Below are 25,894 nucleotides of genomic sequence, written 5' to 3'. Positions count from 1 at the left end.
CTTTCAATTTTGTTAAAAAAAAAAAAAAAAAACTTTCATTTTTTTCTTCAGTTTTCGGTTTTTCCCCGGCGGGGCCTTCTGCCACCATCGAAGCCTCGGCCTTCGATTTGGCGGAAGCCGTTTTTCCTTTCATGCCCCCTCAACCGGGTTTTAAAAAGTGCCAGCGGTGTGCTAGGCCTATATCTCTCACGGACCCACACAACTGGTGTTTACAGTGTTTGGGTCCTGAGCATCAGGCCTCTTCTTGCACCCGCTGTGCTACTTTAAAGAAACGGACATTAAAAAATCGCCTAATTCAACAGCGATTGTTGTTCGGTGCCGAGATGTCCGACCCCGTTCCTTCGACTCCGGCTTCGGCACCGATTCAGTCGGCACCCTCGTCTTCGACGCCGCGTGATTCCACACCGGCGTCTCAACAGTCAGGTAAGCCGGCTAAGAAGCCTTCCCCGCTGGAACGTCTTCCGGCCTCGAGTGCAGTGAGTCCAATCCTGCCGCCTGTAAGACGCCAGCGGAAGCGCTCCGCCCCTATAGAGGTGAGTCCCTCGACATCGGGCTCCTCATCTCCGGGGCGTCGAGCGGCACCGCAGGTACCGCAGAAGAAAAAAGCGGTACCGGTGCCATCCCTCGATGACCGCATTACGGCCATCCTTCAGGTGCAGCTTAAGGAGCAATTAGAACGACTCCTTCCTGCTATCATGACACCGAACCTTCCGGTGCCAGTCCGCACCGAGCCATCGGTACCGGTTGTGGAACAACCCGTATCGATACCGATTGTGGAACCCGTGTTACCCGCTTCCACTGTTTCGGTACCGCTTCACCTAACCTCATCGGTATCGATGCCAGTCCTTGCACCGGAGCCGAGAGCTCACCATCAATCGGTACAGACTTCGGCACCGGTGCGACCGATAACTTCTCCTGACTCGGTATCGATGAGGTCGGGTAAGTCGGTGCGCAAGACCCGACACATGCAAACGTCGACACCTGAGTCTCGGGACCATTCTTCCCATGTCAGAGACCCTGATCTGTGGGGAGACTCAGAGGAACCCTTTCTTTCTGAAGGCGAATGTTCCTCAGAGGAGGAGGATTCGGCTGTCCCTGACCCATCCTCCAAACAGGCCACTTCCTCTTTCTCCAGTTTTTTGAAAGAGATGTGTGAGTCCTTGTCCATTCCTTTGGAGGCTGAATCTAAAAAGTCTAAAGCTTTTTTGGATGCCCTTGATTTTGATCAGCCTCCAAAGGAATTTTTGAAACTTCCCCTTCATGACATCTTGAGGGAAACTTTCTATAAGAATTTAGAGACTCCTTTAACTGTCCCAGGGGCCCCACGTAAACTGGATTCTCTATATAAGGTAATTCCCATTCCTGGGTTCGACAAACCTCAACTGCCACATGAATCCTTATTTGTCGAATCCACCCTTAAAAAGACTTCAGGAGCCAGTGTATATGCATCTGTCCCTCCTGGCAGAGAAGGAAGGGCCATGGATAAATTTGGTAAGAGGCTCTACCAAAATGCTATGTTGGCAAATAGGGCTAGTAATTATGCTTTTCATTTTTCTTTTTATTTAAAGCATCTCCTTACCACCATGGCTTCTTTCGAGAAATTTCTTCCTTCACGAAAGCATCCCGCTTTTCACACATGCTTGTCGTCTCTTCTCCAATTACGTAAGTTTATGGTTAGATCCATATATGACACCTTTGAACTAACATCCAGAGCGACAGCAATGTCAGTAGCTATGCGTCGTTTGGCCTGGCTTCGGGTATCCGAGCTTGATGTTAACCATCAAGATCGGTTAGCCAATGCCCCATGCCTAGGGGATGAGCTCTTTGGGGATTCCATGGACTCAACCACACAAAAGCTCTCTGCTCATGAGACGCGCTGGGATACCCTGCTTAAAAATAAAAAGAAGCCTCCTCCGCCAAGACCATATAGGCAGCAATCGGCCTATCAACGCCGCTTCACAGCTCGTCCTTTAACTACCACTGCTCAGCAACCTAGGCGTCAGAGGCAACAACAACGTCAGCCTCCCAGACAACAGCAGCAGCAACAAGCTGTAAAACAACCTCCTCAGCAGAAGTCACAGCCCTTTTGACTTCATTCTCCACAGTATAGCCAGTATCCCTATTCCTGCTCTCCTGCCTCAGCCTATAGGAGGTCGACTTTCTCTGTTCCTCAGCCAGTGGGAAGTAATCACGTCGGACCAATGGGTCCTCAACATCATCCGCCACGGCTACTCTCTCAACTTTCAGACTCTTCCACCTCAAAGCCTGCCAAAAGAGTCTGCTTTGAACAGTCCTCAATCGGCCCTCCTTATTCAGGAGGTCCAATCCCTCCTCCTTCTGAACGCTATAGAGGAAGTTCCTCTAGATCAAAAGGGGCAGGGATTCTACTCCCGTTATTTTCTAGTCCCCAAAAAAACAGGGGATCTCAGACCCATCCTGGATCTTTGCGATCTCAACATTCATCTAGTAAAAGAAAAATTCAAGATGCTTTCTTTAGCCATCCTTTATCCCCTTCTAAATCAAAACGACTGGCTATGCTCCCTCGATCTCAAAGAGGCTTACACTCACATACCGATCAATGTAACCTCAAGACAGTATCTCCGATTCATGATCAATCATTGTCATTACCAGTACAAGGTACTGCCCTTCGGTCTTGCCTCATCTCCAAGGGTATTCACCAAATGTCTCATTGTGGTAGCGGCATTTCTACGCTCTCACCACCTTCATGTATTTCCTTACCTGGACGATTGGTTGATCAAAGCCACATCCGCTCAAGCAGTTCTTCTGGCCACCAACCAAACCATCCAGTTTCTACAACTTCTGGGATTCGAGATCAATCTACCCAAATCTCATATCATTCCCACTCAGAGACTTCAATTCATTGGAGCGATCCTGGATACACTCCTAATGAGAGCTTTCCTACCATCCAATCGTCTCCAGACTCTTCAGTCTCTATGTCAGCAGGTGCTTCCTCTGCCTTCCATCTCAGCAAGACAAATGATGGTACTCTTGGGGCACATGGCATCCACAGTTCATGTCACACCTCACGCCCCTCTTCACCTGCGCACTCCTCAATGGACCCTTGCTACCCAGTGGTCCCAAGCGTCGGATCCTTGCTCACGACACATATCTGTGACATCATCTCTTCGTCAGTCTCTTCAATGGTGGTTGGTATCCTCAAATCTATCCAGAGGTCTTCTGTTCCATCAGCCTCCTCATCAACTAGTCATCACCACCGACGCCTCTCTGTATGCATGGGGAGCTCACTTGAACGAGTTCCAGACTCAAGGTCTTTGGTCAGCCCAGGAAAGGAAGCATCAAATCAATTTCCTGGAACTCAGAGCGATGTTTTACGCCCTCAAGGCCTTCCAACATCTTCTCTTTCCTCAGGTCCTTCTGTTGTGCACAGACAATCAGGTTGCGATGTACTACATCAACAAACAGGGTGGGACAGGCTCTCGCCTTTTATGCCAGGAAGCCCAGAAGATCTGGACTTGGGCCATAGATCATCATCTCTTCCTGAAAGCTATATACATTCAGGGGGCTCAGAATTCTTTAGCGGACAAACTCAGCAGAATTCTCCAACCTCACGAGTGGACACTCGATCCCGTAACTCTGCAGTCTATCTTCGATCAATGGGGCACTCCTCAGATAGACCTCTTTGCAGCTCCTCACAATCATCAGCTGCCCCTATTCTGCTCCAGACTTTACTCTCCGCACCGTCTAACAGCAGATGCTTTTCTCCTCGACTGGTCGAATCTGTTCCTGTACGCCTTCCCTCCTCTGCCTCTCATGTTGAGAACCTTGTTCAAGCTCAGGAGGGAACGAGCCACCATGATTCTGATTGCTCCGAGGTGGCCCAGGCAACATTGGTTCTCCCTTCTACTTCAACTCAGTTCCAGGGAACCTTTTCTTCTTCCTCTGTTTCCTTCTCTGCTTACGCAACAGCAGGGAACCCTTCTGCATCCCAACCTCCAGTCTCTACACCTGACGGCTTGGTATCTCTCGGGCTGAACTCGACTGATACTCTTTTGTCTCAGCCCGTTCGTTCCATTCTGGATGCCTCCAGGAAACCAGCCACTCTGCAATGTTACCATCAAAAGTGGACGAGATTTTCTTCCTGGTGTCTTCTTCATCATCTTGATCCCACTTCTCTGGCAGTGGAGACGTTGTTGGATTATTTACTTTCTTTGTCTGACTCTGGCCTTAAGTCCTCTTCCATCAGAGTCCACCTCAGTGCCATTGCAGCTTTTCATGAGCCAGTCCATGGAAAACTTCTTTCAGCTCATCCCCTGGTGTCCAGGTTCATGCGTGGGCTTTTCAATGTGAAACCACCTCTTAAAGCCCCTCCGGTTATCTGGGATCTCAATGTGGTTCTTTCCGCTTTAATGAAGCCTCCATTTGAACCTTTAGCTACCTCTCCTTTCAAATTTCTCACTTGGAAGGTACTTTTCCTTATTGCTCTTACCTCTGCCAGGAGGGTCAGTGAGCTTCATGCACTGGTTGCAGATCCACCTTTTACAGTTTTTCACCATGACAAGGTGGTTCTGCGTACACATCCAAAGTTTCTCCCCAAGGTTGTTTCTGAATTTCATCTCAACCAATCCATTGTTCTACCTGTTTTCTTTCCAAAACCTCATTCTCATTCTGGGGAACAAGCTCTGCATACTTTGGATTGTAAAAGGGCTCTTGCTTACTATCTGGAGCGTACGAAACCCCACAGATCAGTTCCCCAACTCTTTCTGTCCTTTGATCCGAATAAATTGGGACGTCCTGTTTCTAAACGTACGTTGTCGAATTGGCTTGCAGCGTGCATTTCATTCTGTTATGCTCAGACCGGACCGACACTGGAAGGTTCTGTCACAGCCCATAAAGTCAGAGCAATGGCAGCATCTGTAGCTTTCCTCCGTTCCACTCCTATTGAGGAAATCTGCAAGGCTGCTACTTGGTCCTCAGTTCACACTTTTACATCTCATTATTGTCTGGATGCATTCTCCAGAAGGGATGGTCACTTCGGCCAATCTGTTTTGCAAAATTTGTTTTCCTAATGGCCAACCTTCCCTCCATCCCTCTTTTTGTTAGCTTGGAGGTCACCCATCAGTCAAGAATAGCTGCCTGCTTGTCCTGGGATAAAGCACAGTTACTTACCGTAACAGGTGTTATCCAGGGACAGCAGGCAGATATTCTTGCGTCCCACCCACCTCCCCGGGTTGGCTTCTTAGCTGGCTTATACTAACTGAGGGACCGCGCGCCTCTATCGGGCGGGAAGGCACTCGCGCGTGCGCGGTGCGGCCGAGCTAGAACTTTCTAAAGTTCTTAGAGTGAGATCACTCTAAAATTGTCCGTACCGGGGCTCCGTCGGTGCCGTCACCCATCAGTCAAGAATATCTGCCTGCTGTCCCTGGATAACACCTGTTACGGTAAGTAACTGTGCTGTGTGGGTGGGTAATAAATATTAAATCCTATAATGTATAAGAGTATTTAACTGTTTTTGATGTATTGGGAATGGAACTTTTTTAAGGGGAGGGAGGGGTTGGGAGGGTTTTCTAACTTGATATCAATTGTTTAGATACTAGGAATAGTTCATAATATTCAAAATATTATAGAATATAGGTATTGGCTGAAAGGTTATATTTTTAATGATATATGAAAGTTAATCAAGTGTATATTTATAAGTTCGAATGATTTTTCTTATACATTTGTAATATGTAAAAATGAATAAAGAATTAAAAAAGAAACGTATATAAAATCCATAACAAACAAAATCATTGACAAAACAAATATCAAAGTTTTCCATCAGTTGTTTTTAGATGTTAGTACAGGTAGCTTCCCTAATCTGAGGAAATTAGAAAATCACAGGATAGGGTGTAATGTCCTATATGGATTAAGAACTGCTTGAAAGAAAACAGAAAGTGGGTTTAAATGGTCAATATTCTCAATGGAGAAGGGTAAATAGTGGGGCTCCCCAGGGATCTCTGCTGGGACCACTGCTTTTTAACATGTTTATCAGTGATCTAGAGATGGGAATAACTAGTGAGATAATTAAATTTGATGATGCCATAAAATTGTTCAAAGTTATCGCAAGAGGACTGTGAAAAATTGCAAGAGGACCTTGGGAGACTGGGCATCAAAATGGCAGATGGCGTTTAATGTGAGCAAGTGCAAAGCGATGCATGTGGGAAAGAGGAATCCAAGCTATAGCTACGTGATACTGGGTTCCGTGTTAGGAGTCACTGCCCAGGAAAAGGATCTGGGTGTCAGTGTTGAGGATACGTTGAAACCCTCAGCTCAATGTGCGCCGGCAGCTAAGAGAGCAAATAGAATGTTAGGAATTATCAGGAAAGGAATGGAACACAAAGATGACAATGTTAGAATGCCCTTGTATTGCTCTCGAATACTGTGTGCAATGTTGGTCGCCATATCTCAAAAAAGAAATAGCGGAATTAGAAAAGTACAGAGAAGGGTGATGAAAATGATAAAAGGAATGGGACGACTTCCCTATGAGGAAAGGCTAAAGCAGTGGTCTCAAACTCACGGCCCACCAGGTACTATTTTGAGGCCCTCAGTATGTTTATCATAATCACAAAAGTAAAATAAAACAAGTTTCTTGATCATATGTCTCTTTAGTTATAAATTACAATATTATTATTAAGACTTAGCCAGAAAAAAAGATTTATAAACTCTAAAGAGTTTTACCTCATGCAAAATTGTCATTTCTTTAATAAGACATTAACTATTTTTTTCTGTGGTCCTCCAAGTACCTACAAATTCAAAATGTGGCCCTGCAAAGGGTTTGAATTTGAGACCACTGGGCTCTTCAGCTTGGAGAAGAGATGGCTCAGGGGTGATATGATAGAGGTCTATAAAATACTGAGTGGAATGGAAAGTAGATGTGAATTGCTTATTTATTCTAAGGCTAGGGGCATGTGATGAACAGAGACGATGGTGTAGTAAGGGTAGGAGGCTCCCAGGGCGGTGGCGTGCCCTCCTCTTCGTGCCTCCATTCTTTCCGAGCCCTCCCCCGCCACTCCTTCCCGTCCCCCACTGTAGATTCGCACCCTCCCTCCCCCCACTCCATACGTCTAAATCTTTGCCAGCGTGAGTGGCTTCTCCAGCATGCTCTTCACACTAGTGTTGGATTTCCCTCTGATTTCACTTCCTGACCCCATGACCCGGAAATGATTCAGAGGGGAACCAGGCTGGCACGAGCAACAGGCAGGAGAAGTTGCTCGTGCTAGCAAAGATCTACAGAGGGGGAGGGGGGAGGGATGGCACGAGCATGGCAGGGTGAGAGGTGCCAGCACCCTCTTCAACATGTTGCCCGGGGCAGTCCCTCCTTTACTATGCCACTGAACAGAGACACTTTTTAGTGGCTTAAGAAAGATTTTACTATCTAAATTGCTTATTCCTGTGCTGATCAATAAGGCCAGAATGAGGTCCTAGAGCAGTGGTTTAGTACTTTTAAAACACTTTCACTTTGTCTTTTGTGAATCGGACCTGCATAGCATTATGGGTAATTTAGTTTAGCACTATAAGCCTTGCCTTAATGAGTTATGAACACAGTTTATTTTTGTATTGAATAGAAAGCTTAATTACAAAACTTAACAGAACATTCTCTTGGCATATGTTTGTTGTGCAAGGACCCTTTCTGTGAGACTGTGCTTTCCTTCAGCATTGGAGGTTCATGCCCTTCACCAGCCTAGGCTGATGCCACTTAAAATATTTTGTTGTCAAAGGGCTCTCTTTCTCCACACATAGTTTACTTCCTAATATGCATTAGTACATTTGTTTAAATATGCTCCAAATTCAACTGCTGGCAGTATCCCTCTTGTACCTAGTGGGCCCTGATTCCACAGTGAATGAAGGAAGATGAGTGCAATTTTCCTTTTTTATTAGCAAGCACCATTTGATTTAGTACTAAGCAAGGAAGACCCTGGCACCAGGTATAAATGTTCTTTTTCTGCATAGCAGATATTAGCGTAGACTATAGTGCCAAAAAGAGTGGGATTGTCTACCTGAGTTCAGCAGAAAAACCTGCCTTTATAACAATATGTAAAGTGAGCAACAGGTTACATGAGTGAACATTTTCCACTCCATTAAACAACCCTGCTTGCCTCATGGAAGGGTCTTTTCTTTGCTGATGAATTTTGTGGGTTGTTTCCTCTTCAATCTTACAGTGAAAATCAAAGACAATGACCTCCTTCCTCTCCTGCTAGAAGAGTTCCCCTACCTGTACATCTCTCCCCACACTCTGAACGAAATGTGGAAACACCAGTTAACTCAGATGGAGCAATTGACAAAATCTGCCTCTGAGGAAGACAGGAACAGGACGAAGCTCCTGAGTGAAGTGAGTTGCTAACCTTTTCAGACTACTTTTTACTGGGAAAAGGCAGGGGCTAGGATCAACCCTTGCTCCCCAAACCCATATATCCAGAAAATAGGCAAGCAATCTACGAGTCGTAAAAGAATAGTAGATGTTGAAGTCGACATGATGAAGGTAGTCTTTTTTGTCCTAGGACAAACAGGCAGTATATTCTCACATGTGAGTGATGTCATCCATAGAGACCTGTATGGATACTATTAAAGTGTACTGTCACTTTAAAAATGTTTCAAAGTCTTGAGAGTGCAAGTGCCGTTGGCTCATGGTACATCAGTTCTTAGTTTTCCATGGAGCTAAGAAGTTGTGTTTCTTGGATTCTCTTCAAGTGCGTCAAACTTCATTTTTTTGCTTTCCTGTTTAATTTTTCCTAATAATTTCAAATTTTATTGCATTTTCTTCATTCGGGTTAAAAAATTTTGATTTTTAACCAAATTTTTGTCTGGGACCTTCAGTCTCCTCTTGGTCTGTTTTCAGGACAGAAGCATTGAGCCATTTTCAAATGAACATTCACTCGACCTCCCCCGACCATCAAGTCCTTTGACCTTGTGTTGGCAGCATTTCCCTCTATGTCCAAGGCTCCAAGTGGCTTTAAGTGGTGCACCTGGTGTAATTGGACTATTTTGGCAACTGAGCTGCATAGTTGGTGTGTACACCATGATATTTCTTGCACCCTTTGTTATTACTTCAGAAGCAGTCTCTCAAAGCCAAACAAGTCTAGTACGAAAAACTTTGTGGGACACCGGGTACATTGACCATGTCTGCTGATGCTCATCAATGCCTCCAGTAACTGCTATTTCGTTTATTCTGCCTTCTTCAGGAGAAGGCCTGAAAAAGGCTAAGAAACATAAACATCCTTCTCCCTCCAGGCATGCCTCTGAGTCATCCATGGTGTATAATAATAATAGCTTTATTTATATCATGTCATACCTTTTCAGTTCAAGATAGTATACAACAAGAACAACAAGAGATGCATGTGATGCACCATTAACGCACATGAAGTGTAGATGTACCAAGGCTTGATCACCATCCTTACAGCCGGTGTCCCCTCAGAGGCATGTCTCGACATTGAGGTCACCAACATTTCGATACTAGGTGCATTCTGTGCCCTCTTTGCCGACTGTGACATTGGTACTGGCACCCTCTTTGCAGGACCAGATAAAGGAGCTGGTAGAAAAGGAACTGACTGCGATGCTGAAGTCACACATGGTTGCAGGTACCGACTTCCATGCATCCCATGTCAGCCCAGTCCGAGCAATGCCCGCATCAACCATCTAAAACTGCACCTCATTGATGTTCAACACCAAAGCGGGATGTTCATCTTGAAGCATCCCTTGACTTATCACCTTGACATCCTTCTAGATGCTCACCATCTCTGAGGCAGGACATAAAAGAGTATTACTTTGACTTGTCATAACACTCTTCTTCAGATTATCCAGACCTGGCTCTGGAGGAATCTTATGAAATACCATTGGATCCATCTCCACCACCTCCTCACAGAAGGTCTCCTCCTGTGCATGTCTCAAGACTTTAATTTTTCAAAGTGACAGTACACTTTAATACTGTCCGTACCGGGCTCTGTGAATGATGTTACACACATGTGAGAATATCTGCCTGCTGTCCCGGGATAACACCAACTATGTAATTCTAGAGTCATAAATAAGAGTGCTCCACACAGCTATGTTTCACCCACCAGGGGCTAGTTCAGAGGCAAGACACATACTGGTAAAACAAATAAATAATAGTAATCACAAAATCTAAACCATAAATGACACAGTAGATGATGCTAAAATGTGAAACATATGTGTAAATATAGATGTTTTAGCAAAATAAATATTAATCATAAAATGCAAATCATATGAGTAGACATAAAACCTATACGCAACAGATCCTGCTGCTGATGTGCTGTTTCTGGAGGGAAAAAGGAAGGGTTTTTTGGGGGGTTAAAATGTAGAGAAAACTGCTTCTAAAAATAAGAGAAATAAACTGGGCAGAGGCACTTAAGACCCCTAAAAAACACAATAAAACACCACACCAAAAGACAGCTGCCATCAATAAAACATCACAATATTCCCTGAAAAAGAAAACCATATTCATGTACTGCAGAGGCTGCTTGGCATGCAAATATATATTTTTGAAAAAAAGCACCATTGGATCTACCTTTACACAATCTAAATATAGGTGTTCTGGGGTACAGTTTGGGTGGAACTAGGACAGAGTTATGTACGTGTGCATTTTATAAAATATGTATGTACATTCATCTTATTTGTGCACTACCAGGGGTCATTCTGTGAGGCTGTTCTTTTAAAGGCACATACACACCCTGTCATAAAAATGCCCCCTATTTGCAAAATATTAGATGGATTGTGTATTCTGATTTTTCTCTCATCTGCTTTGTATTTCATATTGTGAACCAATAATATAAAGCAATTGTTTTTTGTTTTTTTTTATAAGGTGGAAACAGCACAAAAGAAACATGACCTCTTGATTAAAATTATTAAGAAAGAGCAGGGCCACAACCAGAGATTGGTACGTATGCTGCTTCTTCCTGTTCTGAGCCACCTCTTTTGCTAGCTTAAAATTTAGGCTTGATTACAGTGAACATAAGAATTGCCGCTGCTGGGTCAGACCAGTGGTCCATCGTGCCCAGCAGTCCGCTCCCGCAGCAGCCCTTAGGTCAAAGACCAGTGCCCGGAGTCTAGCCTTACCTATGTACGTTCTGGTTCAGCAGGAACTTGTCTAACTTTGTCTTGAATCCCTGGAGGATGTTTCCCCCTATTTGAGTCCCTGGAGGGTATTTTCCCCTATAACAGCCTCCAGGAGAGCATTCCAGTTTTCTACCACTCTCTGGGTGAAGAAGAACTTCCTTACGTTTGTACGGAATCTATCCCCTTTCAACTGTAGAGAGTGCCCTCTAGTTCTCCCTACCTTGGAGAGGGTGAACAACCTGTCTTTATCTACTAAGTCTATTCCCTTCAGTATCTTGAATGTTTCGATAATGCCCCCCCTCTGTCTCCTCTTTTCAAGGGAGAAGAGGCCCAGTCTCTCCAATCTCTCACTGTACGGCAACTCCTCCAGCCCCTCCAGTGGTGTAACTTCTAATCTCTTTGTGGGTTGCTCATTCCTATGCAGGCTCTAGGCGACTTACAGAGGGGAGGGGTCATAAAGGGCAAGAGGGAGGACTGGGGAGGGAGAGGAAAGGAGAGAAGCACGTAGGTTCCTTAGTCGAAGGGAAGAGTTTTACATTATCTTTCAGAGTAGGGGTGCGGTTAGTTTTTCTGAGAGAAGCTTGAAAGTTCAATTGCCAAAGAGGAAGGTTTTCAACTTCTTCCGGAATAATGTGTGACTAGTTTCTTTTCGTATTACTTCTGGTAGTTCGTTCCAAGTTTTTACGCCCCTGAATGTAAACGATGATTTTATTTTGTTGTTGTTTTCTCCGTATGTAGTAAAATAACAATAGGACCAATGGCTTAGTAAGGGTGAGCGGCGCCCGGGGCGGTGTTGCTCCTCCAAGCCCCCTCCCCCCTTCCCTTTCCCCATGCCTATGTTGGTGTTCGCTCACCCTTTGACGTCACTTCCTAGGCGTGGGTCCCGGAAGTGATACAGAGCGCCAATGCCGACGCGGGCAGCAATCTTGTGCCGGGGAGGTATAAAAAGGTACGGGGGAAAGGCAAGGGGCACGTGCACAAAGCAAGGAGAGGAGGAGGGGTGCCACGCCCTTAAGAAGACCACGCCCAAGGCGCACCTCCCCTACCCCGCACCCCCTTACTATGCCGCTGGATAGGACTATATAACTTTTACTTTTTATTGATTTAGCTTTTGTAATTCTATATGTTTTGGGAACCCACCTGGATTTCAATGTAGAGAAGAAATATCATTATTTAATAAATACATACATACATTCCTTTTCAGTAACTGCTTGAAGTAATTTGTAATCACATTTATCATAGTAAAACACAGATTAAACAATCCAACTAGTAAGTGCTGGGGATGGACCTGTAACACACTGTACAGAAGAACTTGGAGTTGATCCCCTAGATTGAACAATTTGCTCCCCAGTTAGCTGATGTTGGGGAGCGGAGAGGAGATTGGATAGGCCATTTGACCTTTTTCTGCCATCATTTTTCTATATTTCTACGATGCTAAAGGATATCAGGCATTGCAAAATAGTAATACCTGGGGCTCCTGATTGAAGAGTCTTAATACAATTGCGGAGCTTGGGGGAGCACATGATTCCGTAGCCTAGCTGGAAGCCCAGAAATGGCCAGTGAGATCTCCCCCCTCCCTCACCAAGAGAAAAAGTTTCCAAAAAAGATCTAGTCCATCTTGTTTAATCAATTTCTAAAATAGTTTCTTTAATTTAACTCTACCTGAAAAGTCCAGCAGTCAGTTTCCCTTTTTCCTTCCATCCGTCAATGTAGAAAGAATTCAAGGAGCGGATACTGCAGCAGAAGTCTATGCAGAATAAATTTCGAGAAAGACGACAGCAGACTGTTCGGGCCAAGAAGTACTATGAGGATTATCATGTCCAGCTGCGGGCCAAAATGATGCGAGCCCGCACACGTGAGGAGCGGGTAGGTAACAGCAGTGGGACCAGGGCGGGTACTTATTCTGTTATAGTGTTGGCCTGGTACTGGTAATTTTACTACTTGCGATCTAGCTAAGTACTTGGGACCTGGATTGGCCACTGTTGGAAACAGGATGTTGGGCTAGATCACACGTGTCAAACACAAGGCCCATGGCTTGGCCATTTTATGTGGCCCGCGGCAGTGCTCCCGGCCTTGGACTCATAGCCCGGCCCCAAAGCTCTGGGTGGTCCCCATGGCACAGCATGTCTTCCCTCTTCTCTCCACACCCTCATCTTCTGTCACGCTGAAAAATCTGCCGGCCTCATCAGTGATTCAGCAACGCTGCCTGCAGCTCCCCTTCCTGTTTTCTTTCTGCTGTGGTCCACCCGGGCAGAAACAGAAAGTTGCGTTATTGGAGACAGACCACAGCAGATAGAAAGCAGGAAGAGGAGCTGCGGGCAACGTTGCTGAATCACTTCCAAGGCTAGCAGATTTTTCAGCGTGACAGAAGGTGAGGGTGACATCAGACCAGCAAAGAGAGAAGGGGGAAGACATGCTGGGCCGAGGAAGCCTCCTGGACTAACTGTTTTTAAGTACAAAGAGGGAGGGTATTAAAAGCAGTGCCAGACTGGGTGTGGGAGGAGAGCTTATGGGGCCAGAAACAGGACAGAGAGAGAGATATGGTGGGCAATGGTCTGAAGGGACCTGGGGAGGTGTAGAGGAAGTGGGAAAGAGATATTTGAAGGGAGAACTGTTGGGAAGAGAAAGGGAGAAATGGTGGACCTGGGGGGAGGGAGGGAGGGAGAGAGATGGGATGGAGGGCTGTTGGGAAGAGAAGTTGTATCTGGGGGTGAAAGGGAGAGAGAGATGCAGCATCTCTCTTCCCCGGAGGGAGAGAGATGGGATGGAGGGCTGTTGGGGAGAGAAGTTGTATCTGGGGGTGAAAGGGAGAGAGAGATGCAGCATCTCTCTTCCCCCCCCCCCATCTCATTGTTCAGCATCAAGGGGGAGGGAAGAAGAACAACAGAAAAGAGAGGGAACAAAATATTGGTCCAAGGGGGGAGAGGAGGAGAGCTGTGGTAATGGGAAGTAGATAGAAGGAAATTGGATGGGAAATGGGAGAGAAAGAGGGCAATATTTGAATGGACAGATGCAAAAAAGAAAATAAAAAGTTAAGAAAACTGAATGGGAAAACTCAATACATTGTCCTATTTATCATATGATAGAGCTTCCTATCTGTCTTCTAAATGTAATATAGTATGTGTGTGTGTGTGTGTGCACAGCAGTACTTGTTTGCACTCATTCTCAGATTTTAAAATTTTTTTATACTAGATGTTTAAGAACCTCTTTGCAGAAGGGTTAGAAATCCAGAAGCAAAGACTCCGAGAGATGAAACTGTACGCAACAGAGAAGCATGAAGCACAGAAGAAACGCTTTGAGGATGAGCTGCAGTCTATGGAGAATTATTATAAAGATCAGGTAAAAAGGAAGCTCCCGACCCGTGTTGACAATTCTGAGGAAAAATTACTTCCTCCTCTCGCGCAGGTAGGGTCCCAATTTGGTTACTTACTGCTTTCCTCAATTCACTTTCAAGGCAGTCGCAGAGAAGGAGAGAACCCCTTTGTAACAAATCTGTATATTCTAAGGTGGATCCTGCTCTAGGGGACAAAGGCTCTACAGTTTCCAAATCATTTGGGAGCTATGATTAGGGTTGCACCAGGAGGGGGAGGGCTGCCATTTTAAAGAGGCAGCCCTTCAGGCAGGAGGAAGTGGGCATTTTTCCTGCCTGATTTTCCAGAAAAGGTAGGGAGGGTGGGGCAGTGTCATGGGAGAAGGGTCCTTGAGCTGGGGGCGGGGAATGTCTGATCCCCAGCCCACCAGGATTTTGTTTTGGGGTGGTGAGAGATCCACGGGAGTTTAAAAAAAACAAGGATCAGTGCGGACACCATGCCAAGGCCACCTTCTTCTAGTTTTGTGGGTTCTTTTTAACTTCTACCTTTGCTTGCTGCAGACCTTGCAGATCTTAACTGCAAGCCTGGGTTCAGAGAAATCCTCCCGTGGACCTCAAGGTCCCGCTCACCCCTGAGGTGAGCAGATTTTTAAGGGTGTGTGGGTTAAAATCCATGGGATCCTCATTTTACTCAGTCCCATGTTGCTTCACTCTGCCTCAGTCTTGCAAGGGTAAGAATAATGCCTACAGGGAAAGGCGAGAGGCTGCCATTTGTCAGTTCAACGATTGCAAGGAAAAGAGGTTTTTTTTTTACTCAAGGGAAACAAAAGGTCTCTGCACGTAAATCCCCTGTTTTACCACAAGGGTGGCAGTATGGAAGAAAATAGATGAGTGACTGGCTACCATGACCTAGTTATAGGTCCTTAAACTTTTAGACTGCAATTATTCACAGCAGGCTCTGATGTTTCATTTTCTTACAATAATGTTTTATTGCCTTCCTAGTTCTCAATGTTAGCGGAAGCTGTGTCACAGGAACGGCAGGAAATCCACACCAGAGAAAAAGCACAGGCCAAAGTAAGTCTGCTTTTAAGTGTAGCGTTGGCTAAAGTAGTGTAGACACTGTATAATTCATGTGCCGTGGCAATGGCCTCTTTGCGGTGAGAAGCCCAGAAGGTAAGTTCAGAACAATCCAGGACTGAAAAACATTTGAATAATTTAAAAAGAACAGTGAGTTAACCCTGCAGCCCCTTCTCATCTTACCACTGATACAACAGTAGATAACTTTTCAGGCTATTTATACTGAATATGTATTTGTTTATCTCATACCATACATGTAATACTGAATATCTTGAAAACACAAGTACAGTATCGTATTTCCCCGAAAATAAGACCTACCCTGAAATAAGCCCTAGTTATATCAACCCCCAAAGCCCCTCCTGAATGTCCCAGACACTCCCTGATTCACTGGCGGCAGCACTTCCCCCGTGTGCAGCATCTTTCCTCTCCTCTTGCCCATCCTCTTACGCTGCATCTTTCCACCCCCTCCTTCCCATCCTGCGCAGCAGAACCCTGCTGACCCTCCCACCGTGAGGTCGACATACCTCCGTTCCAAACAGCGGTGGCAGCAGAACTGAACAGGCTGCTTCGCGGCCTTCCCACTGCCGCATCACTAATGTCATCAATGACATGGCAGTAGAAAGGCTGCTGCCACTGATGTTTGGAACGGAAGTATGTTGGCCTCATGATGGGAGGGTCATCGGGGTTCTGCTGCACAGGGGGGGGGGGGAATGGCTTCGTACTATCTGTTCCACAACAATCTCAAGACTTTTTTATTTCAGAAATGTTATGACATCTGAAATTCAGTTTGTTTAAGGATGATCTGTAATTTGATTATTTATCAACCATTTAAAGCTCTATTTTGTAGGGAAGATGTGGCATATAAGAACAATGATTAGATTAGATCTAACGCAACACAATGAAATTGCTTTCGGAGTTGTGGTGCATTGGGGATGGGAGGGAGGGATAGAAAGATGCTGCACAAGGGGATGGGTGAGAGATGATCATTGTACACACAAAAAAAATAAGACATCCCCAATAATAATCCCTAGTGTGTTTTTGGATCCCTAAATAATGTGAGACAGTGTCTTATTTTTGGGGAAACACAGTAATTATACATTTGAGAATGGGATTTGCCTAATTCTGCTGTAACACTGTACTCTTCACACTACCATTATAATGAAATCTGATTTGCTGGTATTTTTCTGAAAGCTGCCATCTTTTCCTGCTTATTCTTCTCATAGTTAGACCTAAGGCAAGGAGCATTAACTTAATACTCAAAAACTAAGCAGCAAATGTAAATTATCCTAATAAAAATATTACCTTCAATAGTTTGAGTGTGTAGATGCAGGTGGAGACTAAGAACCACAGGTTTATAATTCAAACATTGCATTGCTTTTTAAAGAAAAATCAAGAACAAAAAAACACACAAATGCATCAGAATTATACAATGGGAAACAGTTTTACAACTAGTAACATGGGACTGAAGTTTGGCCTATTGATTCTCACACCTTCACATCTGCGATAGAGACAAATGGTTGCATTTCTGAAGCAGAGGTATCCTTTCACAAGGAAAGAATTAACTTCACCACTGTTAAATAACTCTGTTATTTTGAAAGAGTGCTATCCAACCTCATTGACTGTGAGGAGTTCCTGATTCTCTAGAACCCTTGACATACGAGTCCCTGTAAGTCCTAGTATAACCTAAGCCTTAGAGAACTGCACTCAAATAACAAATGAGCTAGGGTACCGAGTTGTGTTTTATAAATCCATCCAGCAATAGGTCTCGGCTTATCAGCCTATAAGAATCCTGTGCAGTTCAGCTAGCCAGTATTTCTCAGTCTCCAGCAGATGGAAGGTTGTAGGTTTCTGTAGTCTGGTTGGTGTGGGAACATGTCATCAGAAGAATTTGATCCTAGGATCCCAGTAAGGTGAAAGATCAAGAGATCTTGGATTGACAATGCTGGGTTTGGGATGTAGAATCTAGTCATTCCAAGTCCTTCCCCAGCTTTTCTGCTCCTGCCTGGTTGAGTGGTTCTAGGGTACAGGCAGCAGTACTTCTTATCACTCTCCCCCTATCTTTGGAAGGGAGCCAAGAGTGCTGGCACAAGAAACTCTGATTTAAACAAACAAAAAACAACTCATTAAACTCATTCACAAAGGAAAAAAATATGACCACGTCACGCTGCTACTCCGTGAAACTAAACTAAACCTTAAGCTTATATACCGCATCTTCTTTATAAGGATAGAGCTCGGCACGGTTTACAAGAGATTTGAAGAAAGAAAGATATAATAAGAATTAGTGATTATATAGAGAGCAGCGGAATTTACATTTTTGAAAATAGCCACATTTTCAGATGTTTTCAAAATAATTGGAAAGAGCCCAAATTATGCAGCTGGTTACGGTATCGCATCAAACAACATATAAGATAATCTTACTTTCTGTCAAAATCAAACTTACTCCTCAGCCTTCCTAGATAATATCTTATCCCCTGTACAACCTCACGGGCCTTAAGATCTACTAACCAGAATTTGCTGACTACACTTCCCCCTCCTTATTCGCGGTTTGAAGTAGGTCGCTGTCTAGGCCTACCTCGAAATGGAGACCTCACACACTATATACTGGTTTCAATCAATAAGTATATATTTATTAGCAAATCAGTAACAGCTTACAAGAATAAATCATTCAGCATATAGAGTAACAGAATGTGATCTTCAGGCCTGAGGATCCTCTGATGTCTGTTCTGATTACTTCCGCTTACAGGCCTGGTTTTATACATTTCTTGGTGGTCAACACCACGTTGGTCTAAATCACCTGATACATCTTTATTGGTTATTTTCTTATACGTCATTACAAAAGTAGATTCATTTATTGGCTTATACATTTGTGTCATGCTATACGTCTGTTCAGTTTACCGTAAGGCCTAACCTTTTCCCGCAAATGCCCCTTTCCTTTACCATATAAGCAATTCCGAGTCTCAACCCCCTCCCTGCTGTGTTATCACAAGACATGTCTTGCTAAATGATATTCTTGAGAATTCTATTTTCTGACCATGAGCTGTGTTCATCTTTGCATAATATCCGGCCAGGTGCGAGCCCTGTTGCCATGCATCAGAGTTAAGTCTTGTTTCTCATAAGTTTCGCTTATCCTAGCAGCTAGCTCAGCAACAGGGTATTTCCCAATCAACATATGCCAGCTGGTAAATGGGTTATGAAATGTCTTTTACATTGTTAATATACTGATTTATTAGAGCAGGAGGGAGAAAAAGGGGGGGTTCTTCTTTGAGGTCTGGTTTCTTCACCTTTACTGTTATCCAAAGGACTTATCCTGCTTCACCTGTATCAAACAAGGACTTACAAGGATTTTATTCCAGAATTTTCCATGATTTTCTTCTTCTTTTCATCTTCCTTTTCCTCTCAAGTTTTGATTATTCACAATTTTTTTCCTCCACCCCCCCTGAGAATTGCTTGTCGGCAGCCCGCATCCCCCAAAAAATGGCCCTGGGGGGTGATTGGAGGCAGAGGAGGCGAGCAGCTGCCCCAGGAGCACAGACCTTATCTGGTGGTCTAGCGGTGATATGGGGCAGGAGCGATCTTCCTACACTCCTGCCCCATGCAGAGCCGTGCTTTGAGTTCCCATGGTCTCACGAGACTATAACAGGAACTCCCTGTTGTAGTCTCGTGAGACCACGGGAACTCGCAGCACAGCTCTGCACAGGGCAGGAGTGTAGGAAGATCGCTCCTGCCCTGCATCACCGTTAGACCACCAGGTCTGGGGGTGGGTCAGAGCCGGCCCAAAAGTTATTCATGAATTTTCCCTATTCATGGGCCGGCTCTGCCCCTAACCCATGCGAATAGGGAGGGAGAAGTGTATTCCCCCAATTAAGGAACTCTTTTATACGTGCAATACCATTTTTTCCGCTACAGCCCAGACTCTCTCGTCTGACATTCGACTTGAAGAGTCCCTCGATAAATTTAAGAGCAAACTTAAAACTTTTTTATTTCGGGATGCATATCAAATATGAGATATCAATAGGATCTTTTCTGCTAATTTCACCCAAGATCAATGAAGAAAGAGAACTGCTTTTAAGAAATTACTCCCCCTCCCTTGTTCCCCCCCTTTACCCTCCTTTTAAATTTTATTTCTACTTCGATGTATTTTTATTGCCCCCATCCCCAGTACCTTTCATACCAAATTTGTCTGTCTCATCAATCACCTATGTTATAGTTATAAAATGCCCCCTTTTCTTTTATAATTGTACCTTAATTTTAGGATTGTGAACCAATCAGATACTTGTCAATGATCGGTATATCAAATATAGAATAAACTTGGATTCCTGCAAACAAATGTACAGGGAGCCTGTGTGCCACTAGAGAGGAGTTTACTGGCTTGCTCCCACTCCATTGATGTTAGTCTTCAAGACTTTCCAAGCAGCTTCAGCCTGCTACAGCGATCAAACCAGGGCAGGGCGGCCAAACACAACCAGACTCCATGGCCTCTGGCAGCCACTGCACAGATTTTGGCTCTTTAGTAGCAGATAGAAGACGGTAGAAAGAAAAGGTACGCGGAGTGCGTTATTGTACTTTGAGAGAAAATCAAAAATTATTCTCAATGATTTTTAAGGAGGTCGAGTTCTGACCCGATTTGCATTATTCCAGAGCCCAATTGATAGCGGATTTGGAGGATAAGTTCTTGCTTTATTACAAAATACTGGCTAGGTGTGAACGGCACAGGATTTTAATATTACACCAGTGGGTCTCAGTCTCCACCTGCTGCTGGGAGAGCGTAAACCCTCTTGTCTGGAGGGGACTGATGGAAAGAATGATCAGGTAAGCCCTAATGTCTCCATTCAGCCTTCTTAAAATAAACATATCTAATCCATCCATTTAGACACTTCTTTTTTTTTTTTTATAAATTCTTTATTCATTTTAAATCATAAACAAGTGTGCAATAATATATCCATTAAATTTCAATGTAACACTTGAAAATCTTAATCATATCATCAAGAACAAAAGAATATATCCCCACCCCCCACCCTAAGAGTTTGTTTTTATTTCTTTAGGTAGGGCATTAATATTTTTATTTAGATGATTTGGAAAGATGTTTAAGTGTTGTATTGAAAGTATAATAATTGTATTTCTGTACACTTATTGTCTGTTTGAAAATGATTCATGAATTTTAATTTCATTTAGACACTTCAAAAACTGAGAAAAGAGCTGAGAGCAAAGATGGAAAAGGAAATCCGGGAGTTGCAGTTCTTGATCACCAGAAACAACGATGACACATTCTACTCCGAACTAGAAGCAGAACGGCTGAAGCGGAAAGTACAAATGGCTTCGTTTTATCACAGCAAAGACCCTATCTCCTAAAATGTCAGGATGATGGAGGGCATGGGAACAATTAGTTCAGAAATTTGCTGGCCAGTAGTCTGAAATGTGCCTGCCAGTTACATTAGTAAAATCAGTATTGTTGGGTTGAAATGCAGGGGAGGGGAACTGTCTGTTACTGATCGTATTCCCTTCCACTGGTCCTACTTTGGCCCCTGGAGACAGTATGTTTCCATAAGATATGTTAGTTGTAATCCTATTAGGATTACATGAAATAGACATTTTTAAAATAAGTAACATAGGATGGGTTAACCCAACCGTAAGCTGCAAGCTAATGCCCATCAATTTCATTAAACAACCTTTCTAGGTCCCATCTTGTCTCCTAAAGAGTTACGGTAAACACTTAAATTTTATATTTGCTTTTAATTGATATGCATGCAATTTAATTCAATAATCTAACAACCAATCATGCTGAGATCCTAAAAATTAAACCAATCTCCTGCACAATTTATAGGAAATGTTAAAAGCTCAATATATATGGATGCTTTAGGCCTGGAGACCCCCCCCCCCCCCCCCGAGCAAGTCAGCTTTTCAGGATCGCCACATTAATTTTGAAGTCCCTTTATGTAGATTCTTATTCATAGAGAAGGCTGGCTTAGTTTTAGCACTATTTCATAAATCATTACTACTCCTTTGCATAGAGGCAGAAATGAAAATAAGTCTTTGAAAGCACCAGCTGCTCCAGTTACAAAGCTCGATCTTGTGCCTGAATCTGTGTTTACTCCCCTGTAAGGCAGGATTATAAAGCCAAACCCTAGAGAGAGGAAAAGAGTGTTTAACCTAATACAGATAGTGAGAGATACAACTTTGTTTTAGAGACGTAATCTAGGGGCTGTGTTGGCCAGACTTAAGGAAGGAGAACATCTGCAAGTCACCGTTTATTTGAACTAAGTTTTGACTCCTCCCTCAAAGTTGGAGGAGAGAGATCAGCCAACTAGAGAAAGGCGTGGCCTGGTGGTTAGAGCGATGGCCTCAGCACCCTGAGCTTATGAGTTCAAATCCCAGACAAGTCACTCAGTCCTTCACTGTGAGCCCACTGGGACAGAGAGGGAAAAAGTCTGAACCGCTTAGATAACCTCGACAGGCGGTATATAAATAGCTAAAATAAATGTTGGCACCATTGTCCAAATTTTGTTAAGAGTGCAGGTGACATCACCTTCATTTGAAATCGCAGGATTCACTTTCCCTCTCCTTAAGTCCGGCCTCATTTGTTTATGTAACAAGTTAATTTGTTTCTCTTTATAATCCATTTGTCTTTAGTGATAACACTGCAGCCATACAAACTACGTTTGCATGGCAATTTTTATGTGTACAACCACAAATGACACTGAAAATTGTCTTGTTTCTAAGAGATTATTTAAGAGATTTCATTAAAGTAAATTGATTTTTCCTTTTGTCTTGTACATTTTTTTAAAAGTAACTAATGTACTGGGGGGATTGTCACACATATATGTCTTGGCTGATGCTCATTTTTCTCTTGGTGCTCTGAGACTGAGGTTTATACATGTTCTAGTTCACATAAATTTTCAGTGGACCAGGCAATGTGAAATTGTTCACAAAACAAACATTGTTTGCCAACTTTAGGCAGTTAAATTGTACTATTAAACCAAACAATGGTGTGTGGAACATGCCAGAACAAAGACGAGCAAAGAACTGCGGACGAATGTACAAGATGCAGGCAAACAATTTGTTGCATACAAACAGACCACTTGGTACAGATTATGGAACCCAATGCGGTCAACACATCTTCATCAGGGCTCCCATGAACCAGTGGTGAGTCAAAAGACATGCAACAAATTTGCCTGATCTGTATACTGTCTGATGTAGCTGAAAACCCCCAAAACACATGCCTGGCAAAGGCTGTGTGGTAAGCATGGACCTTGTGTGCCTGTCCAGACAAAACCAGAAATGTCAGCTTACATCAGTACCTCAATGGATGTGTTTTGTTTTGTTTGCCTGGTTCACTGCACATCTGATTAATAAATCCCAATAAATAAAATGTAAAAACACAGTAATACAGTTTAAACCCTAATTTACAGAGCCAATCATCCCAGGAAATGCAAATTCTGTACAGTAAACCCTCGATTTACGGACTGCTCGGGAGGGAGGGGTGTTATATGCGAGTGTCTGGAAAATCCGAATGGTCCTGACATGGATGCTAAATAGACACAAAAAACGATGACAAAGCCAATGCATGTTGCAAAATTATACTTTTATTTTATAAACAAATCATAAAAAATCAAAATCACTGTATTGCAGTTGACAATGAGTCAGGTTTGGGCCGTTTTTTTCTCGAATTGCCTTTTGGAACATTGTTGCTTATTAATTATAACTTCTCTAAAATTTTGGATATGACGACGAGCCAATAAAACAAACCAAGTCATCAAGACGACGTCTAAGCTTAGATTTAGAAAACAAGATGGCGGCGATGTGTTAGCTCTCAGTGCAAGCGCTCCGTCCTACCTTTTGCTTCAACGCTTTTTCCCCGGGTCCTGATTCTGTTTTTGCTTCGGGACCAATGCCTCACAGCAAACGTAAGGGCGTTATCCGGCTGGACCTTTCCACAGCCAGACAAACGCAGATGGAACGCTTTCTGACAAGTTCCCCAGTCATATCAGGAGGGGGAGCCTCTGCTGTAGCTCGGGTGGAAGGAGACGCCGGAGTCATGGGGTTTGAGACATTGCTCTCCCCCCCCCCCCCAGCAGCTCAATCGCCGCCAAATCCGGCAATGGAAGGCGTGAGTGGTGTGAGCCCCGAGGAGCCGATGAGCCAGACGAATTCACATGAGGGAGGGCACCAGGCAATCCAGGATGCTGAATCAACCACCTATCAAGGAGCAGAAGCTGCAGGCTCCTCACAAACGGCGACACTTCAAAATATATGGAGAGTGCTCCAGAAGTTAGAAGCTGCTTCTACACAATCTGCAGGAGATATCTTGAATGTTGTGAGTAAATTGGATGATTTGACTATTTCAATCTAATATAATAAAATGGTAGGACGCGCTTGCGCACTAAAAAAATCATGTTCCCTGATCCCGTCGCGTAATCACGATTGCGCATGCGCGGCCCCGGCGGCGGTTTTCAAATAAAAAAAAATTTCCATAGCTGCGGCAGCCTTCCTCACCCCCGGCTCCTCTCTCGAACTGGACGGTCCCCGCGTCTGCCTACTCCTATCCTTACCCCCAACACAGCGAATTCCACCCCCCCCCACCCCCCCAACGAATCAATAAATCGAGCCGGGCCTCCCTCCGCAACAGACCAGAGGAGTTCTTTGCCGCTCACCCGAATACCTACCCGGCGATTCAAGCAGCCTGTGCAGCAGTCTTCACACGCTGCTTCAGGCCCTTCTACTGCCCTGATTTGCTCTGCCACGTCTATGATGATGTCATCAGAGACACGGCAGAGCAAATAAGCACAGTAGAAGGACCCGAAGCAGCGTGTGAAGACTGCTGCACAGGCTGCTTGAATTGCCGACTTACAAGGGAAGGGGGGGGCCCAAGGACTCTATCCGAGTCTGCGGCGGCGGCTTTTAAATAAAAAAAAACAGGTACACAACTGCGGCGGCCTTCCTCACCCCTGGCTCCTCTCTCGAACGCTGCTTCGCGCCCTTCTGTGCCGGGTTTCTGATGACATCATCGGAGACAGACGCGGCAGAGGAAATCGCCAGTTGAAGGCCGCTAAGCAGCGTGTTTAAAGTGCTGCTTACGCGGCTGGAGTCCCAAGGTTTGTCGGCAGTGGGAGGGTCAGGAGCAGGCCGGATCGACAACGCCAGTAAAAGAAGGGGGAGGGGCCGAACGGAGCAGGGAAGAGAAGGTAAGAAAAGGGAAAGGGGGAGTGGCAGAAAATCCTGCTACTGCTTCTACACAGGAAAGGGGGGGGAGTAGGAGGGAAATGCTATTGCTGCTGCATAGGGAAGTGGGATGGAAATGCTGCTGCACAGGGAAATGGGGAAAATGACAGGGGCAGGGAGAGGGACAGAAAGACAGACAGAGAAAGGGGGCCAGAGAGAGAGTCAGCGGGAGAGGAAAAGGGGGCTGCTTTGGGGGGAGGGGTGTGCTTGGGGCAAACAACCATGGAGAGACAGGGAGAGGGATATGGGGCTACTTTAGGGGGAGGGGTGTGCTGGGGGGAGACAGAAGGGGCCATGGAGAGATAGGGAAAGGGGACAGACAGCTTTGCTCTGGGGGGGAAGACAGAAGAGGGCCATGGAGAGACATTTGGGGGGGAGATGGGTGCTGGGGGCAGACAGCTTTGCTCGGGGGGGGGTGACAGAAAGATACAGACAGCGGCTAAAGAGAGATAAAGAAACACAGACAGACACATCTATTCTAGCACCCGTTAATGTAACGGGCTTGACATAAATGCTGCATAGGGGGCAGAAAGAGAGACAAATAGAAAGAAAGACAAATAATAGGGAGGGAGACAGAAAGAAAAGAAGAAAGACACAAGGGCAGGGAGTGAGACAGAAAGAAAGAAAGACAGACATACATATATTCTAGCACCAGTTAATGTAACGGGCTTAAAGACTAGTTCAAAATATTAAAATAGAAACTGATACAAAATTTGAAAAAGAGATTTCCTCAATACAAAACGTTTCATCAACCGTGGTAAAAGACAGACTTTTTCTACAAAGGAAAATTGAACAATTGGAAAATTATAACAGGCGTCTTAATTTGCATATATTGAATTTTCCCAAACTTGCTTTTGTTACACCAATTGAAACTTTAAAAAAATACTTTTAAAAAAATTATTATTTTGAACACATTACATGTATGATACGTTTGATTTGCATTATTTGTAGAGAGGGTGGGTGTGGGAGGGATTTCAAATATGTATTGAAATAATTTTCAAGTGAGGTATAGGAATTAAATGATGTAATATTGTTCACTTGGTGTAAGATGAAAAAATGAATAAAGAATTGGAAAAAAAAAATACTTGAGAGAGAATTTGAAATTCTCATCTGAACTTTTGCCACCAGTGAATAAAATATATTACCTGCCTAGGAATTTGGAAAAGTTAATCAAATGGATACTCCCCAATCAATGGATTTAAATAT

General features: G+C 44.2%; 1 protein-coding gene across 5 annotated transcripts in view; it reads left to right on the top strand.

Annotated features, from left to right (window-relative positions):
* CEP95 (centrosomal protein 95) overlaps positions 1–22,233 on the top strand; it is a 125,227-nt gene extending 102,994 nt beyond the window's left edge. For all 5 annotated transcript variants that reach the window (XM_033962076.1, XM_033962073.1, XM_033962072.1 and 2 more), the window contains 6 exons: positions 8,178–8,347; positions 10,832–10,906; positions 12,799–12,951; positions 14,278–14,424; positions 15,398–15,469; positions 20,645–22,233. In XM_033962076.1, the coding sequence (XP_033817967.1) occupies positions 8,178–8,347; positions 10,832–10,906; positions 12,799–12,951; positions 14,278–14,424; positions 15,398–15,469; positions 20,645–20,821 (794 nt within the window). In that variant the 3' untranslated portion in view covers positions 20,822–22,233. The remainder of the gene's footprint in view (positions 1–8,177; positions 8,348–10,831; positions 10,907–12,798; positions 12,952–14,277; positions 14,425–15,397; positions 15,470–20,644) is intronic.
* The last annotated feature ends 3,661 nt before the right edge of the window (positions 22,234–25,894 follow it).

This window comes from Geotrypetes seraphini, chromosome 10 (assembly GCF_902459505.1).
Source record: "Geotrypetes seraphini chromosome 10, aGeoSer1.1, whole genome shotgun sequence".
In the NCBI taxonomy this organism is placed as follows: domain Eukaryota; kingdom Metazoa; phylum Chordata; class Amphibia; order Gymnophiona; family Dermophiidae; genus Geotrypetes; species Geotrypetes seraphini.
Note: the sequence above shows the minus strand (reverse complement) of the source record. Positions and strands in the feature narration are given on the sequence as shown.